Consider the following 17,852-nt stretch of genomic DNA (forward strand, 5'->3'; position numbering starts at 1 on the left):
TTAAAGTAAAATCCCTTCTTTTTTCTTTTCTTTCTTTAACTTAAAGGAGGCTCCTCTTCATTCTCTACACTGAAAATGTACTGTATTTTCCAGCCCTTTCTTAGGGTCTCACGAGGCGTCTAAAGAAAAGAAAGCACAGATGTAAGACCCAGCGAGACAGTCCAGTTTTAAGCCCTACTAGGGAGATAAAACACTCTGGGTCTGGGAATTTCGGAATAAATAAATGAAACGATTTGTAGTCGGTTCCCCAGTAGGAAGAAAGGCAATTGAGTTGGGAGGCGATCGCCCGCAGGGTATAGCGCCTTGTGGAGTCAGATTTTTGCAGAAGCCAAGTGCGTCCTGCGGCTCTAGGTCAGCGACCGACGCTACTGCTTTTCTGTCTTGTAGTTTTCTGACCCCTGGGACAAGGGGTCCAGAAGACTCCCACAGGGGGCTCAGATCTGTGAAGAGCGATCATCGTGCTTTAGGACCTCAGGGAAACCAGAGATTTTCAGGCTTTAGGACCCGGGGGATCCCGGGCAGAAAAACCCTGAGATGCTGCGGAACACAGCACCACCTACTTATTGAAGCATCAGCCCCCCCTGCCACAAATCTATTGCATCTCTATTCGAAATCTTGCTCACCCTATTTCCCATCGCTCAGTATCAGGGCTGTTTCTTCGCCCAACTTAGAAAGCAAAAAAAAAAAAAAAAAAACTAGAGTCACGCATATAGGGACAGTCAAAGAGAAGGCGGAGGGGAAAGAAGATTTGGAGGTTGGTGGGGGGGGGAGGAACCAAACTGAGATACACCCCCTCCTAGGTTTCCTGGTGGGGGGCATTGGCTGGGACGTAGCGGCCGTGGCTGGGGACGCAGCCGCACATACTCCGCCGCTTCATTCCCTTTTGAGAGAGAGGAGCTATAAGCCCGCTTGCCCGCTGGAGAGGCAGGACTGACTTAGCGGCTCTTACTGCCTAGCCTACGAGACTCTCCCAGCGCACGGGCGTCTAGCAAACTTTTTTTTCCCTCCCCTCTAGCCCACGTGTTTTTGAGTAGGCTGCCCTGCCTGACACTGGGATGCAGCATTATGCCTGAGAGCCCTCGTGCTGCTGGGTCCGTTTGTAAGGTAAGTTGTTCTCTGCCGAAGTGCTTTGACTCCCTCCACTCTGGGGTACCCCAGCTTTGAACTTAAAATGGGTGAGGGGGTCGAATAGGAATATAGGAACTCCTCATTGCCTATCTCCCTTTTCCATTCCCAAGGGAGCGGTTTTTTTTTCTCCTCACGTCTGCTCCGCAGAGATTTCCAATGATTGATTCCCTTGATTGCAATCATCTTCTCATTGAAGTTGTTGCGCGCTCTGATTTAAGGCAGCTCTCAAGGCTTAGTTGGGTCTAGCTGGAACTACTCCTTAACTTAGTAAACTCATGCTCAGAGTGTTTTATCCCAACAAGACAAAATTGATCAGCCTCATAGGATTCTCCCCCCCCCCCTTTTAAAGAGAAGGCTGGTTGATTCAATGGACAGACGCCTCTCTGTCTCCCTGCCTTACCTCCCACCCCCTTCCTTTGCTCCTCTTCCCGTGCCAAAAACCACCCTTTCTTGCCTCTCAATCTCCCAGATTCCCAGGACGGAGATGCTGCAGGACTTTAGGGCTTGTGACTCCGCTCTGTAGTAGCGCCTGCCTGACTCTTGAAACCCCTTCCCACTGGTTAGCAGCGATTCACTGTCTGTACTCCAGCCTTGCCAGCGGTGCCGGACTCTGCTGATGACCCCTCCTTTTCTCGGACTTTGAGAGGAGTGTCTCCCCCCAACCCAACCGCCCAGATGCAGTTTCGCCTCTTCTCCTTTGCCCTGATCATCCTGAACTGCATGGATTACGGTCACTGCCAAGCCAACCGCTGGAGACGCAGTAAGCGAGGTTAGTATTGCCCAGAGGAGGGATATGTTGTGTCTTGAGAAGGGATGTCTTGTGTGGGGTGGGAGGAGGCAGAGGGACGGGCTCTCTGATGGGAGGTATTTTTCACCTCAACCGTACTCGGGTTTCTTGGTCCTCATGGGATAGCCAACACTGTGGCGTTCTTCACCCCCGGCTTGGGGAGAGGGCGGGTTGCACTGCGCTTCGCTATCCGGGAAAGGTGGCGCAGTTATCCCTTTCCTCCAGTTTATGATTGCAGCGCGGCTCTGAGAAAGAAAAGTGACCCCATCTTTGCGCAAGTTCAATAAACGTATTTATACCTTCCGCTGAATTTGGCCACCATCCTTTCCCCCATTGACGTGTTCTCCTTCCCCATCTTATTCTGTCAGGCTTGCTCCCCCACCTGGAGTTTGCCCTTTTGCCTGAAGATCCCGATGAGCTGCTTGCATTTTGGGGCCGGGTCACTACACCAGGTGTTCTCCACTCGGGCATCCAGCACGGTGGCAAGTTGTCAGGGAGTACTCTTGGGGTCCGGGAAGCTAAATGAGCATAGCCCATTTCAATCAGGGGAAGGAAGGACATGTTAGAAGCCCCAGAAAGAAATTCTTCTCTGACTGGTTAGAGTCGGGGTCAAAGGTTTAGAATTCGAGTAGAGACCCGGTGTAACTTCGCCAGTACAATAGTAACCCTTGGGGAAGCTCCATAATTGCGCTCGCAAATGAAGTATCATAACCAGAATTGCCTGCTTTCTCCCCTCGTCTTCCTATCTCAAAAGGCACTTTGGAGTTCAATTATGAAGGAGCCCCACTAAGTTCTTTTTCACTAGGGTTCTCTAATTTCACCAATTCCTGTACCCCCTCTCTCAGCCCTGGTGCTTAATACTTCCTTCACCGAATTGCATTCTCTGGATGCTGGGGAGAACAGCTGATTAATTTCATGGAAATCACCGGGGCGCTTTCTGCGCTGCTCTGGGGAGGGAAGCTGGTGCTTTCTTCAGGTGATGCTGTGACTGCCTTTAATCCTGAAGCCCTGAGGTCTGGGAGAGTGAAAAGAGGCTCCAGGTCCCGGTGGGCTCCATTGTCTTCCTCTTGGGATACAATGGAGATTGTGTGGAGCCCCAAACCCATTTCGCAGGCTCTGGGAGAGAACTGTCTTTGTCCAGTAACTCAGCACTTAGACACAGGCAACATACATCGTGCCGCTGATGCTTTTGGGTTAATAGGTCTTGATTTTCCCGGGATATAAACGTCTCACCCAATCTGTGATGTGATTTGTTTATAACTCACTTGGGATTCAACCTTCTTGCATCCAGATTTTGGAGCGCTCTTATCTCGTTGGACTTTTTGAACCTTGCTTAGGATGTTCTTAAGCTGTTCCCACCTATGGGCGATTGCCTAAAGGCTTGGTGGCCTTCTAACTCTTGCCTGTAGTGATTAAAAAAAAAATGCTTGGGTTTTATGTTTCACATTCTGCACATGGCCTTTTTAATGATAACTCCTTGTCAACCTGGTAAACTTTAAGGTAGGACTTTTGAAGATTAGAAAATAGTCTTGTCTTGGGGGGAGGGGGAGTATTATACATTAAGCTTTTAAGCACCTCCCCCTCAAAAAAAAGTATTATTTCAGAGCACTCGTAAAATAAGTTGGCAATATACTCTAGGAAAGCTGTATGAGACAGAGTTCCTGGCTATATATAAATAAGGCTTAAGGAGGCTATCATAACAAAAACTGCCATGTTATCTTCTGTGACTATTAGCTGTAGTGATGTTACTGAAGTTTTGACAGCCTCATTCCAAAACCTATTGCTTAAAGTTTTTTTTTTTCACCAAATATTTTTCATTGAGTAAAGTATCTCAGTAATTGACATCTTTTGATAATTTCAAAGTGGCATCAAATATAAAATCTGCTCTTTCATTGTATTTGAAAAGTGAGAAACTGGTAACATCCCACTAGCAAGCTTCAGTACATTAGATTGCGTTCAGTGGTGTGGAGTATATCATTACAGCACTCATGTGGACAAAAATGATACTGCACTTTAGATAAATAAGTTCATTTTCTGTAGTTTTTATGTTTTCATTTAGGTATCTGAAGGAAAACCTTATTCCCCCCCCCCATCTTAGTGTAGAATACAGTTTGGTGTCTCTGCTATCTAAGACTCTTAAGTGATGGCATTTGGAAAAGCTGATCCAAAGTGTATGGTAGTAATTTTGCCAAACTGCTCTTTAGTCTTCATGAAATTCAAATGTGCAGGGACTGTTGCTTTCAAGCACATGCAAATTTTAGGATAGCATTTTTTTTTTACCTCAACAATGATTTAGTTTTTATATTTTCCCTAACAGATGGCTTTCCAAAATGCCAAGTTTTTTGGCTAAAATGACTGCAGTCTTAAAAGTGACCACACTATCTATGCCAACAAAGGATATACTGTGTCTTTAATTAAATGTGGAACTACTTAAAGTGCTGGCTAGACAGTGTAGGGTGATAGTAGTAATGTTTCTGCTTTACAAATGAAGCTTAAGGGTTGCATTGTGGGAGTATTGAAATGAATAGAGATTTAACTCAAGTTGTGTGAATTATCCCTCTTCAAAAACTTAAGCTGGTTTTAATTGATCTCATGTCCACTGATTGATCTTGGACCAATTGTTGTGTATAGTGAACAATTGGCTTTCCCAAAGGAGATTGATTTAAATTAGTTTCTTGGTGAGTATTTGAGGACTAGCCAAATAATGTCAGTGTTGACAGTTGACATACTAGAGTCTATTGTGGTATCAGTGTTTCCTTTTTTTTCTTGTCTAGGGTGGTGGTAGCTTAATATTTCCTCCAAGGCAGAAAGGTGATTCTTTCCTTAACAAGAAATGCAGGATGGCAAATATCACCTAATGTCTTAAATTTATGCTCTACTAAACACAAAGGCAGAAGTGATATGAGAGTTGGAGAGTGCAATTTACAGAATCATATCATAGATTTTTCCTCTGATTTAGATTTTTTCCCCCTACATATTCCATCTGTAAATAATCAAACCTTCACTGTGGGGTGCACTCAGAACTCCTCTGGCATTCTGTTTAGTCTGCGCTATGATCTCAGATGCTCCATAATATCATTTTCTTAATGAAATAAAATTCTTGGCAGAGATCAGATAATTTAGTCAGTTAAAATCAATTGCATCCAGTCTGGAATAGAAAGCAAATCTATCATTTAACTCTGTGTTTAATTTTAAAATTTAGCTTAGGGATACATAATGGAATGCCAGCCTTCCCTTTTCTCTTTTGGAAAGATCTTTATGCTCTATGGAGGGTGGCAAAGACCCATAAGCAAAAAAGGAAAAAAATTTGAGTGGGTCACCCACCACTCTTTTTCTATTGGACTAGCTTTGAAAATTGCATAAAATAAATATAATGGGCTTGGTAACTTCATTTGATTTGTCATGAATGATAAATATAGCAGTTTGTACTATTAGTCAGCTATAGAATAGGGGTTGCATCTGTGATTTCATTGGTCTAGGGAATTCCCATGTGAGGAAATTTCCTTTACCAACATAGGTCAACACCTTCAGCACCTTCTATGTAATTTATAGTCTTAGTTACCTCTCGAATCAGCTGTGTATAAATAACCACAATGAGTGTCTGTTTATGTGTGTGTGGAATAGGCAAACTTTGAGAAGCCTATTGACAACTAGGGTTTTGTCTATACTAAAGCCACTCTCCCCCCCCCCCCTTTTTCTTGGCAGAATGGTCATTTATTTTAGCTACTATTCCACATAATAGGGGTGATTTTTGTTTTGCTCCTTATATCAATGGTTTACCGGTATAGTAAATTGGATCATTTGATTTGTTTACTTGCAGGAATTACTATGAACCATATTTCAAATTGAATAGTTGAAAGGTCAGTATACTAATTATAGGATTATTAAGGTAGCCTCACCTGTTTTGTGATTTATAAAGCACCCTTCAATTTTGTAGCTCCTTGACTTGTGCTTAGTAGTACTTTAAACAGAAGTTTACAATAGCTTTTTAATAAAACACTCATAAGAAGGAAGGTTCTGAAATGCATTATTCGTACTTATAGTGGTCTGATGGTGGGGTTAGTGGTATGACAAGTGTTTTTCCTGCTATATCCTTTCCTACACCCTACTCTCTTGCCCCACTACCCTCTTCCCATTTTCATAATATTATATTTGGCTTTTCCAAGAAATCGAAGTGTTTATCACAAATTGCGTGGTGGTTTTTCTGGCAACTGAGGCTGGAAAAATGAAATATATCTGCCATAAAATTCCCTCATACAGCAACATTAATTTGTTTTTTTTTTCATTTTTAATTGAATGGTGAGATTTGGAGATATTTGTTTTTATAAGTACTCGTGATAATGGTTTATTCCTTATGGTATTCTTTCAAACTATAAGAGTGCACATGGAACTTATTAACCTACGTTTAAGCGAAAAGGCTTTGTACGCTTGCTTTTGTGGGTTCCAAAATGTTTTAGAAAAGTTCATGTGATAACTTTTGCAGTACAGACATGCTTTTTATGGACCACATTCTCTCCAGTTGTAAGTCAGTGAATATGTCTGGCATATATTTCACCATTTCAGGAAGGTCAGGGAGTTGACACAGTCAAAGCAACATCTTACTTGGCTACTAGATTTTGGAAGTAATTCAGGATAGGTAACCTTCTTACCTCACAGCTATGTTTAATTCAGACTTTATTATTTTCCTTTGGAATCTGTCTGGGGCACAGCATAGCACTTGAAGAAAGTCCATAGTTAGAGATGACATCTCTGTGTGCAATCCTCTTGATTTTATGTAGTTTGATTATTACCCAGAGTTGATGTGTTGCCTGTACTATGGCTTGGGCTTATCTTTAGACCATGTTGTTAGTCATTAATGTACTGGTTTCTTTCTAGAATGATAAATAGCCCAGAGACCATAATAATTTAGCTACTTGTTAGCAACATTAGCAAAGAGATGTGGTAAGCATGTGGGGCAAAAATGAAGGTGTCATTTGTGGCTTTTAATTTCTCTTTACTATTCTTTTACTGATAGTCAAGAACTGAATATTGGGAAGATTGTATCAGTACTTGCCCATCTTTATGGTTTTATTATGCTTCAACTACTCTCATATTGCTCCAGCTGGAAGCAATTCTTATCACAACTGATCTCTTAGCACTTCATACTCTAGCATTTATGTTCATTACATTCTCTGTGAATACTTTGTGATCTCCTAATAGTAAGCTTCTTGAGGAGCTTATAAGTCAAATTTGCCTTTCTCTCTAAAGGCTCAGGGTCCTGTAGAGTTGCCTAACATATAAGTATTAACTTAGTGAATGATGGTTGATTAAAACTATATTCTTTCTTCAGTTGGAAAAATGTTAAGACTGTGACCTTTTAGTGAACTTCAGCATTCATATTATGCACAAAAGTCCCAGGAAATATGCCTTAAATATTTTTGGTTCCTCACAAAAGAAGGGTAAATGAGGACTTTTTTTTTTACCCCCTCTCTTATAGTCAGTGTTCATCAGACAGTGATAAACCCATGAAATCTTTCCCTTCAAGCAAGTAAGTTGAAAGCATTACTCATTTTTAATCATTAAAATAGTGACAAAGATATAAATTAATAAAGTATCATTTATATTTGTCAGGGAAGAAGAAATGTAGGTCTCTTCCAAACTAGGGCTCTTTCTTTCTCTTTTCTTCTAGACTTTTGGAATCTAATTATGGACACTTGAGCTTACAGTATTTCCCTCCATTTTTGCACAACTGATATCTTACCATGATGTACGGGCGAGCTTGAGCTGGAAAATATTTACCCAGAATGCAAGCTCTAGTAGATGCTACCACACTGCAAGGGCTTGGAGCTGGGGCATAGTTACAGATTATGTAGCTATTGTCTTAGGGTCAGCCTAGTTAAATACTTACACGCTTGTAGCAGAAGGTTGGTCACCAGTTAACTCCTGTCTTTTTCCCTCTCCACTCACTATTGCTCATGAAAATCATGTATCAGTGTGGGAAAAGATTGCAGTACACATGAGTTGGAAGGCCTCTTCATACTAATAGTCTTATATGCCACTGTATCAAGGTATATAAAGCATGGAATTTCCTCTGTGTGTGAGCTAAAAATCTTGGCCATCTGTACCTTAGATTCTTAGGGTTTCCTGAGGTTCAGAGACATTAAGCAAGCTACTGAGAATTATGCAGGGAAGGGTATTTTGATCTGAGAAATTGTAGGGATAGTGAGTTAAACAATAAGGTAGTCAGTTGTTATTCATTTTCTGAAAACAATAGGATTGATTTATTCACTGATCCACCTGAGTAAAAGATAGAATGTGGATGGGAGTGGTAAGTATGTATCTATTGCAGGTCTGGAAAATGTATGGGAGTACAAAGATATGGTTGGTCTGGGCCAGTGAGATGTCTCACCAAACTCACCAGACAGCACAGCATGGCCCTTGGGTGGGTGTTCCAAAGCTCCCCCAAGGCATTGCTCCTCTATCAAGCAATAGGTGTCTGGAACATAATAGAGACCCTAGAATGCTAGGGTTGCCAGGTGCCTTTGAGATGGTCCAATCTATTATATACCTGCAGACTAATGTACCATACTTGTAACCACGTATATTCTGTATAGATGAGGAAATTATATCCCAAGCAAAACACATGACATCACCAAGGTCACATAGAAATAGTGGCAAAACTGGTATTAGAACCCTGGCTCTGTTGATGTTCTTTCTATTACCTCACACAGCATTCCAGTAAGGTATATTTTTTTCCTGGTGCAGCTTTTAGAATTCTGCATGGAATATTTGAGAAATGGGGTTGCACAGTGGATAGAGGATTAGAATTAGGAGTCAGGAAGGTCGGGGTTCAAGTTCTATCTTTAATAAGGATATAAAATTTAAACAAATTGCAAAAAAGTATTCTGGAATACAACTTTAAAATCACAAATACAAGCAGCCTAAAACATGCTAAGGTAATTAAATTGAATATATTATATTGTAAATTATTTGAATTCAACTTATATACAGTAAGATTTTCTTATAACATGAGATTTGGAATTTCATACACACAGATACAGACACAGAGACACAGAGACACAGAGACACAGAGACACAGAGACACAGAGACACAGAGACACAGAGACACAGAGACACAGAGACACAGAGACACAGAGACACAGAGACACAGAGACACAGAGACACAGAGACACAGAGACACAGAGACACAGAGACACAGACACAGTCCAAGAGAGCTCATCTACATGGTTAGAGATGGTGAGGAGGGAATATAAATAATGATTCAAGAGGGGCTATAATAGAATCTGAGTATATTGAACTACTTTATTATACTTAATAATGACTCTTCCTGAGGAAAATTGGCTTATACCAAGTCGTCTTGGAGTAACCATGAGATTAGTGCCTTCTGGATTAATTAAATTTTGTTAGTTAATTCTTTAGACTCAGAGAAGTTAACTAATTCAGGAGAGCTAGGTGGCACGATGGAGAACCCTGGACCTTAGAGTTGGGAAAATTTGATTTCAAATCCTTCCTCAGAAGCTTATTAACGATGTAATTCCAGGCAAGTCACATAACCTCTGCCTGCCTCAGTTTCTTAATCTATAAAATGGGGATAATCATAGCACTTACCTTCTAGGATTGCTGTGAGAATAAAATGAGATAATTGTAGAGTAATTTGGAAGCTTCAAAGATAAATACCAGCTATGATTACTTAGTCACTAAAACATCTGCAAGCCTCCTGAGGGTACTTATAATAATTTGAAGGGGCATAATATTTGAGGTGTTCTCTGTAACATCTTAAATTTAAAGAAAAAAATTCCTTCCCAGAGCAAGACTTTCTGCGGAGCTTGCAATGATCAGTATTTACTAACGTAGGACTAATTTGAATTTCTTTCTCCTTTTTTGCTGCATGTGTAACATTCCTTTTTACATACCTGGGACATATTTTAAGAAAAGTTAGTGCACAAATAGGTGTTGTGAGAATGTATAAATGCACATATAATTACGAATGCAAGAGAATGTTACCAAATCACCGCAACTGTCCAGTAGCTTTTTGGATGGTAGTCAAAATGTCATTTTGTTTAATTTATAATGAAGGGAATTGCCTAGAAGCTTTTCTAGAACTTTGGGTGGGTAAATTATGCTTGTAGAATGTTGTGATTTTTAATAAAAACATATTTAGTAGCAATTTGGACTTTCAAAACACATTGCTTATGACAACCCTGTGTAGTAGGAATTTTAAGTATCATCTCAATTTGTAAGTGAGGAAATAGATACTCAAGGAGGTTGGAAGAAATAGAACATTCAACTCTTAAAGGGCTTAATATGTGCAAAGTCCTGTGGTAAGAACTGGGGATATGAATATAAAAGTCACTCCATCTCTTGACATTTTCTCTGGCTATCTCCCATACCTAGAATGCTCTCCCTCATCAGCTCTAAGTACTTATTTCCCCAGTGTCCTTAAAATTTCAACTAAAATGCTATCTTCCTGGAAGACTTCATCAATTCCTCTTAATTCTAGTGCCTTCCTTCTGTTATTTCTTATTTGTACCATATGTATATTGTCTTTTATATATTTGTTTGCTTATTTCCTCCATTAGATTGTAAGCTCCATGAAGGCAGGGACTATCTTGACTTTTTTTGTATCCCCAGAGTTTAGCACAGTGCCTGGCACATAGTAGGCATTTAATAAATATTCAGTGATTAATAGATTGAAAACAAAAGTGAAGACCGAAGGCAGTCTCTTCCCTCAAAGAATTTATATCCTAAAAGGGAAAGACAACACAAAAAAGGGACTGGTGCCTGGGTGGGATATTTTGGTTTGGGAAGTTACTGCATTTGTGGGTATAGTCTAATTGAAGTAGATTGATACATCCTTTCCAGATATAATGGCAGTATTAATTGGATTGTGGTTCCATAAGTGGAAAAGGAGGATAGGGGCATGGTTTCTGGACCAGGCAGCAATGAAGCTAATGAGAAAATAGCCCAAGGCAAACAACTTGCTTATGTGAGTCAAGCCTGGAACCCAGGAATTCTGGCTTCAAGTACCTGTGATATTTTCACAGTACTGTGCTGTCTCTATAGGTGATAAGGAAAAAAAAATCAGGGCATGTGTCAAATCCTGTTCACATGTTACCCTTTTAGAAGACCTGTTTAGAGGAACAAGAGTCTGTTTGTTACCTTTTGGGTAGAGATTGTCTTCTTTTAAAAGCTTTCCACATGAATACTTAATATAAATTGGGAGTAGCATGTGTTGTGACAAAATCATCTCTGAGGAGAATTATTTCTTCAAAGACATAGGTTACCAAAGTACTTTGAAAAAGTTAACAGCTGTGCATTTAGAAGATATGAGATTTGGTTAAAACTTATCTGTTGGCATTTCTATCCTTGCAGTGAACCAATAAATGGAGCAGTGTACGAATTCCTAATTCCATTTTTTCTAAATAAAGAAACTGAAGTATATAGAGCAATGAAAAAAAAACTTTCTGGGGCTCATATAGTTAATTTTTAAAAGAGTTAGAACATAACTCTCCTATATCTTACCTATTCCTTTCCTGAAAATCCATATTGCCTTTGTACATTTCTGCATCATTACCTCCCTGGCTCTTAACCTCTTTGTTTGGTAGAATCAGAATGTTATCATCTCAGACTGAAGAAGCAGGGCCAATAGAGGGCACACTTGACATCCTTTTCTTATACTTAGCACTACCCATGTTCTGTGAAACTCTTAAACTTGTGCCTGTTGCTCTTTTCCCCTCTTCCCCACAATCCCCCTTCTTTTTCTCTAGTCAGGTTATCAGGGGGATGATGGAAGATTTAGCCTATCCAGTTCTTCCTTGCTGCTGTAATTCTAAACTCTGGAAAAAAGTTTCTTATTTTATATGAAAAAAATATGAGACCTCAGCAGCTCCTTAAAGATCTTTTCTGTTCTATATTTGTAGAAAACTGAGGCACTATTTATCCTTTCCTCACAAGGGAATATTTTACTTTAGAAGCTTGAGATAGTTGCCCTTCTCATCTCGGGGCTGTGTTGTCAGATGTGAAAGAGACAGCTCATTTTCCTGAATTTCTTGTCATGAAGGCTCATATAGCATATTTGGATATTTTGGAGGACAAATGAAGACTCAAAATTATTTTTGGTAAATTTTGTGTGAAATGTTGGTGAGAAGCAGAAGATGATCACTGTGATGGTATTGTGACACAGTGGAGAGTCCTGGATTTGGAGTCAGAAGACCCAAGTTCAAGTTCTGACCTTGCCACTTGTTACTGGAGTAATCTTGGGCATTTCATCTCTCTTGGCCTCAGCTTCTTATAGACTATAAGAATTTCAAGTGAGCAGAAAATTAGTATAGGCACGCTTTACTTTATAGCTGAGTTTTAAAGAGTTTGTGTATAATTTGAAGTTTTGCTCACTTGAATTTAAATCCACTAGGGTTACTCATTCTTTTAGGAAAGTGACAGCTATTGGATGTTGTAGGGATGTCAGATGTTTTGTAGACAAGGCTGGCTGTCCCATAGGCCTGGATGGAGTTGAGATTTAGATATGACAATGACTTGAGGTGTACTTCAAAGGTGTCCTTTTTGTCACTAGGCTGTTGGTGATTGAAATGATTATTAGAAAACCATTCTTTTGGGCTAAGACTTTACTCTTGGGGAACCTATTGTTAAAAGGTAGCAGGGGTAGTGGACAGAAAGCCAGCCTTGGAGTGAGGAAGACCAGAGTTCAAAGTCTGTCACTGATTTACATAAGCTATATGACTATAGACACATCATTTTAAGTTCTGTGTTCCCAGGAAAATCTCTTTAAGACTCCAAATTATAGAACAGAGACTGTATCAGAAGAGGGTTGGAATTCCTTGCACCAATAAAATCAAAGGTCTAGTCCCCTACTCTCCTTTAACCTTACCTCACCCCTAAAAAACCAAAACAATCCAGGATTAGGTAACACACAAGGCCATTAGTGAGTACTTACATACCTTACTGAGGTGTGTGTGTGTATCTTAATGTCATTAAGTGCTGAGTTAAAAGCATCTGCAAGAGGATGAAGGGGACTGAAAGATGGAATATGACAGAGTATAAAAGTTAAGCTAAATTTGTTGAAATAAACAATTTATCTTGATAATAAAGTACTTAAATTGGTAGGTATAGGTTGCTGGAGGTAGCTCTCTGGCTAGACTTATCTCATGAAGACACTCAAGAAGGTTTCTGCTGTTCTTTCTGGAAAATACTTAAAAGTTTAATGATCACTTTTGGAGAATTGTACATATAGGATAGATGTTACAGGCAATATGGTATGATCTACAGAGCTATCTCCGATTTCATTCATATTCTCTTTGGTAATGTGGTTGGTTATGCAGGAATTCATTTGACCTCATTAGTCATAGGTGTCCATGGCAGAATGGAGGACTAGTCTAATTTTAATTTTTTTCTTCAGATTCCATTAATTGTGGAAGTTTTACATATTTGAAAGATTGACAGACTTAAGGGAAGAAAGTGCTTTGGATCATTGGAAAACTTATTGTAGTAACTGTGTCTGAAAAATTGGATGTCTCACTTAAATGCCGATGTTCCATTGACTTTAGTACTTAATTATTTGGGGCTTTCTTCCAGATAGCTTTTTACCTCCGGGGGTGGGGGGGGGAAGATCCTTAATTACTTCAAGGATCCATAATTTTTATGGACATCTATATAAGATGGGAACAAGAACAGATCACTATAGATTAACTATACAGAGTAGAAAGGCATGGTCTTGTCAACAAAATCAAGAACACTGATATTAATATTTTTATGCTACAGACAAAAAAAGCATATTCTAATTTCTCTGAACAAAACAAAAGATAGAGGCCTGACTTGTATAAGCATATGAGTGAGTTAGACTCTATCTGGATTAGTATGTTCAGTTCTAAGTGAGGCTTTTTAAGAAGGACCATGATATATTCTAGGATGATCATGATGATGAGGGACCTTGTTATCATGCATTTGGAGGAGGAAGGGACTGGCTCAGTTACAATGGGGAAGAGACGATTTGACAGTGAGGAGGAAGGATAGTTGTAGTGAAGTATTGAAGGGATTAGATTTTTTTTCCTCTTAGTTCTGCCATCTGGCTCTAAACAAAGCAATCTAACCTCTCTTCTACATGATGACCCTCCAGATACTTTAAGACAACTCTAAGGTTGCCTTTAAGTTATCTCCTCTCCAAGGTAAACAAGCCTAGTTTTGCAACCAGTCCTTATATGCCATGATCTTGAAACTTTTTGTCATCCTGGGCACTGTCTAGCTTTTCTAAATTGTGATGCCCAGAAATGGTTATGATTATTATAAATGTGGCCTAACCAGCATAGAGTACAGTGGGACTATAACGTTTTTAGTCTGTGTCTTAATGTAGCCTAAAATTGTATTAATTTTTTAAAGCTGCCATATAACATAGTTGGTTCATATTGTGCTTTGTCCCATTTAAAGGCCCATATATTTTTCTCATGTACTGCTCTCTAGTGGTGCATTTCTTATATGGTACTTGTGAACTCAACTTTTCAAACACAAATAGAAAAATTTCCCCATACCCTCATTTAATTTCATCTGATTAGATTTGAATGAATGTTTTAGTCTTTTTTGGAGAAATTTTTGGATCTTGACTCTGTTATCCACTGTGTTAAAATCCCCAGCTTCAGGGCAGCTAGGTGGCGAAGTGGATAGAGCACCAGCCCTGGAGTCAAGAGTACCTGAGTTCAAATCTGGCCTCAGACACTTAACACACACTTACTAGCTGTGTGACCCTGGGCAAGTCACTTAACCCCAATTGCCTCACTAAAAAAAAAAAAGAAAAATCCCCAGCTTCATGTTATCTTTAAATTTTAAAAATATACCATCTATAAGTTTATACATGTCATTGATAAAACTGTTAACCACACAGGGCTATAGGCTAATCCCTAAAAACTACACGACTGACAACTTTGAGAGTCAACCTCCTACCATTAATGACTACTCATTTTTGGATCTAGCCATTCAACTAGTTCCAAATCCACCTAACTAGACTGTCACCTAGCCTCTGTGAGACTTTACCCAATTTTTAGCAACACACACACACAAACACACACACACACAGAGCATTCTTCTCATCTAAAAGTGTGATAACCTTGTTAAAAGACAAAAGGAAATAAAATTATTCCAGCATGACATATTCATGAAGTTGTCCTGGTTCTCTCTTTCTAGAAGTTAGAAGTTCATTAACCATCTCTTTAATAATATATTTTGGCATTTTGCTAGATATTAATATCGGATTCACTGGCCAATATTTGGTATCCTCTGTTCTTGTCCCTTTTTGTGAAAACTGGGACATTTGTCCATTTCCAATCTTGTGAGACCCCCTCCTTTATTTTTATTTTTGTGAATTCTCTTTTTTCTTTTTTGACATTTGCAGTTTGGTTTTCCCTTCTGTTAAAAAAAAAAAAAACAGATTAGCTAATTGATTATTTTATTTATTCAAAAACAATTTTTACATTTATTTAAAAGTCCAATGCATTTGTTGTAATTTGGCTAATCTCTTCTGAGATTTTCAGAAAATGTTTTGGGGTGTAGTAGGGTTTTTAATTTGTTGCATTTCTAGTTTTTAGTTACATGCCCAATTTATTAATTTGTTCTTTGTTTTCTTGATGAAGGTCTTTAGAGTTAGATATTTCAGAACTGCTTTGGTTTCATAAAAAACATTTTGATTGGATGCTCCATTGTTATCATTCAAGAGGGGCAGCTAGGTGGCAGAGTGGATAGAGCACTGGCCCTGGAGTCAGGAGGGCTTGAGTTTAAATATGGCGTCAGACACTTGACACTACTAGCTATGTGACCTTGGGCAAGTCACTTAACCCAATTGTCTCAAATATCTGGGGCCATCTCCAGTCAACCTGATCTATATCTTGCCACTGGACTCTGATGGCTCTGGAGGAAAGAAGCTGGTGACTTTGCACAGCCCAGCCTCACTTAAATCCAGTTCACTGCAAGTCATGATATCAACTCCCAATGTCATGGTGCTCTTCAATAATGAAAACAAACAACAACTGTAATCAAGAGATCCATTATCTCCAATGTTTCTAAAACATATTCAGTCCTTGACTTCTTTATCGTTGTTATAGATTTACCTATATAGGTTTTGCCTATTATAGATTTTACTTTCTCGGCAATTATCATTTTGTTTTCTTATTTTCACTATAATTTTTCCTTTATTTTGATGCTGTGATATTCAGTGCAATTTATTATCTATGGCATCTTTGAACATAATGTAGTTTCCCTATTTATCTCTTTTAACCATGCCTGTTTTAACTGTAGCCTTTTCTATCAGTTGCTTTTCTTGCTTTTTCTTTTTGTTTATCACCTGAAGCATATCATGTTCTGCTCCAGGCCCTTATTTTAAATCTGTGTGTGTCATTATATTTCAAGTGTGCTTTTTGTAAAAAGTATAGTATTAGTTTCTGCTTTTTGATCCATCTGTAGTCCCTTCTATTTTATGTGTGGCTTCCATCTCATTCTCATTCAATGTCTTGATTTGTTAACTTACTATTTCCTTTTGTCTTATCTTTATACTTTTGTCCTCTTTACCCACACTCACTTCACCACTGTCTCCCTTCTTTACAAAGGTGTTGAGATAGAGGAATGTTGTCAACACCAGTGATCTGTTATGCTTTCTCTGTTACCTCTCTTCTCTTTCCCTCATTCAGATAGGTCTCCATTACAGTTTTTTGTTTGTTTATACCACTTCTTTCTTTCCTTTTAACCCTCTATCTAAACTCAACCTCTGAAAATGGAGTGTGTTCTGCTTACAAATATCCCCCCCACCCCAAATTCTACCCTTTTCTCCCCATTTCTGACCATTTCCCTCCTTAATGCATTTCAACACCCAGTGAAATGTATCTAGCAGTGGGGTGGGGAGAATAAACCCTCCTTTTTCCATGTGACATGAAAACAAGTTTCATGTGATATTCCCCACACTTTCCTGCAAGTTTGAATATTCTTCATATTCTCCTTGATTATATGAGATAATAAGGTCTACTTCTTCTTCCTACTCTCTTCCCTTCTATCTTACTTTTCCTCTTTTTACTTGCTTCTCTTAAGATAATCCAAAAAGAACAAAACACCCCAAATCTTCTGTTGAATTTAACTATCTCTATGATCCTTGAAGATGTTCACTTTCTGAGGTGGTTTGTTTTCCCTCTCCTTACTAGGATGTTAATAAATACTTCGTGATTATATAGTCCTTTCTAATTTTTCCATCATTTCTAGCTTTCTTTTGTCAATTGCTTTTCATTTCAGAGATTCTATTTATCACGAATGATTGGTAGTACTGTTTCATTAAAGGTTTACTTTCCCCCCTGAAGGATTATACGTCACTTTATTGGTTAAATTATTCCTAGTTATAATTTTTTTTTTACTTTTTTGGAATGTTATATTCTAGGTCCTCCTGTTCTTTGTTGTGGCAGCTGCCAAGTCTTGTGTTATCCTGACTGTGGTTCCTTTGTATTTGAATTATTTCTTTCTCACTGCTTGTAGTATTTTTTTTTCCTTGGACTTTGAAGTTCTCAGTTTTGGCTATGGTGATGCTGGGATTTTCATTTTGGAATTTCTTTCAGGACGTGACCAATAGATACTTTATCTTATGGTTGTAATAAGTGCCAATGATTTTCACTTAATGATTGTTTGAAATATGAGACCGAGGTCCTCTCTTTTGGGGTGGTTGCCAGTAGGGAAGGCCTTGGTTTTCTGATAGCATTCTTAGATAATCTCTCCTTGTTTTGATTTTGGGGTCAGTTGTCTTTGATAGCAGATACTTTATATTTTCTTATAGTTTCAATCTTTTGAATTTGCTTTTATATTTCTTTTTCATACTTACTGATTTCTGTTTGGCCTGTTGTTTGAGTAAGCTTTAGTAGTGCCTTTTCTAAGCTGTTCCCCCTTCCCCATCCCCTATACTTCC

At 38.9% G+C, this 17,852-nt stretch overlaps 1 protein-coding gene across 2 annotated transcripts in view; it reads left to right on the forward strand.

The window, feature by feature from the left end:
* Positions 1 to 607: 607 nt before the first annotated feature.
* The window catches only part of RSPO2 (R-spondin 2), a 260,882-nt gene continuing 243,637 nt past the window's right edge, over positions 608 to 17,852 (forward strand). The window contains exons 1-3 of one of the 2 annotated variants that reach the window (XM_043969360.1): positions 608 to 754; positions 1,016 to 1,104; positions 1,598 to 1,897. In XM_043969360.1, coding sequence (XP_043825295.1) covers positions 1,804 to 1,897 — 94 coding nt within the window. In that variant the 5' untranslated portion in view covers positions 608 to 754; positions 1,016 to 1,104; positions 1,598 to 1,803. Of the gene's footprint in view, positions 755 to 793; positions 1,105 to 1,597; positions 1,898 to 17,852 lie in introns of those variants that run through there. The other variant, XM_043969435.1, reaches the window with a different exon arrangement.

Source organism: Dromiciops gliroides, chromosome 1 (assembly GCF_019393635.1).
Source record: "Dromiciops gliroides isolate mDroGli1 chromosome 1, mDroGli1.pri, whole genome shotgun sequence".
In the NCBI taxonomy this organism is placed as follows: Eukaryota; Metazoa; Chordata; class Mammalia; order Microbiotheria; family Microbiotheriidae; genus Dromiciops; species Dromiciops gliroides.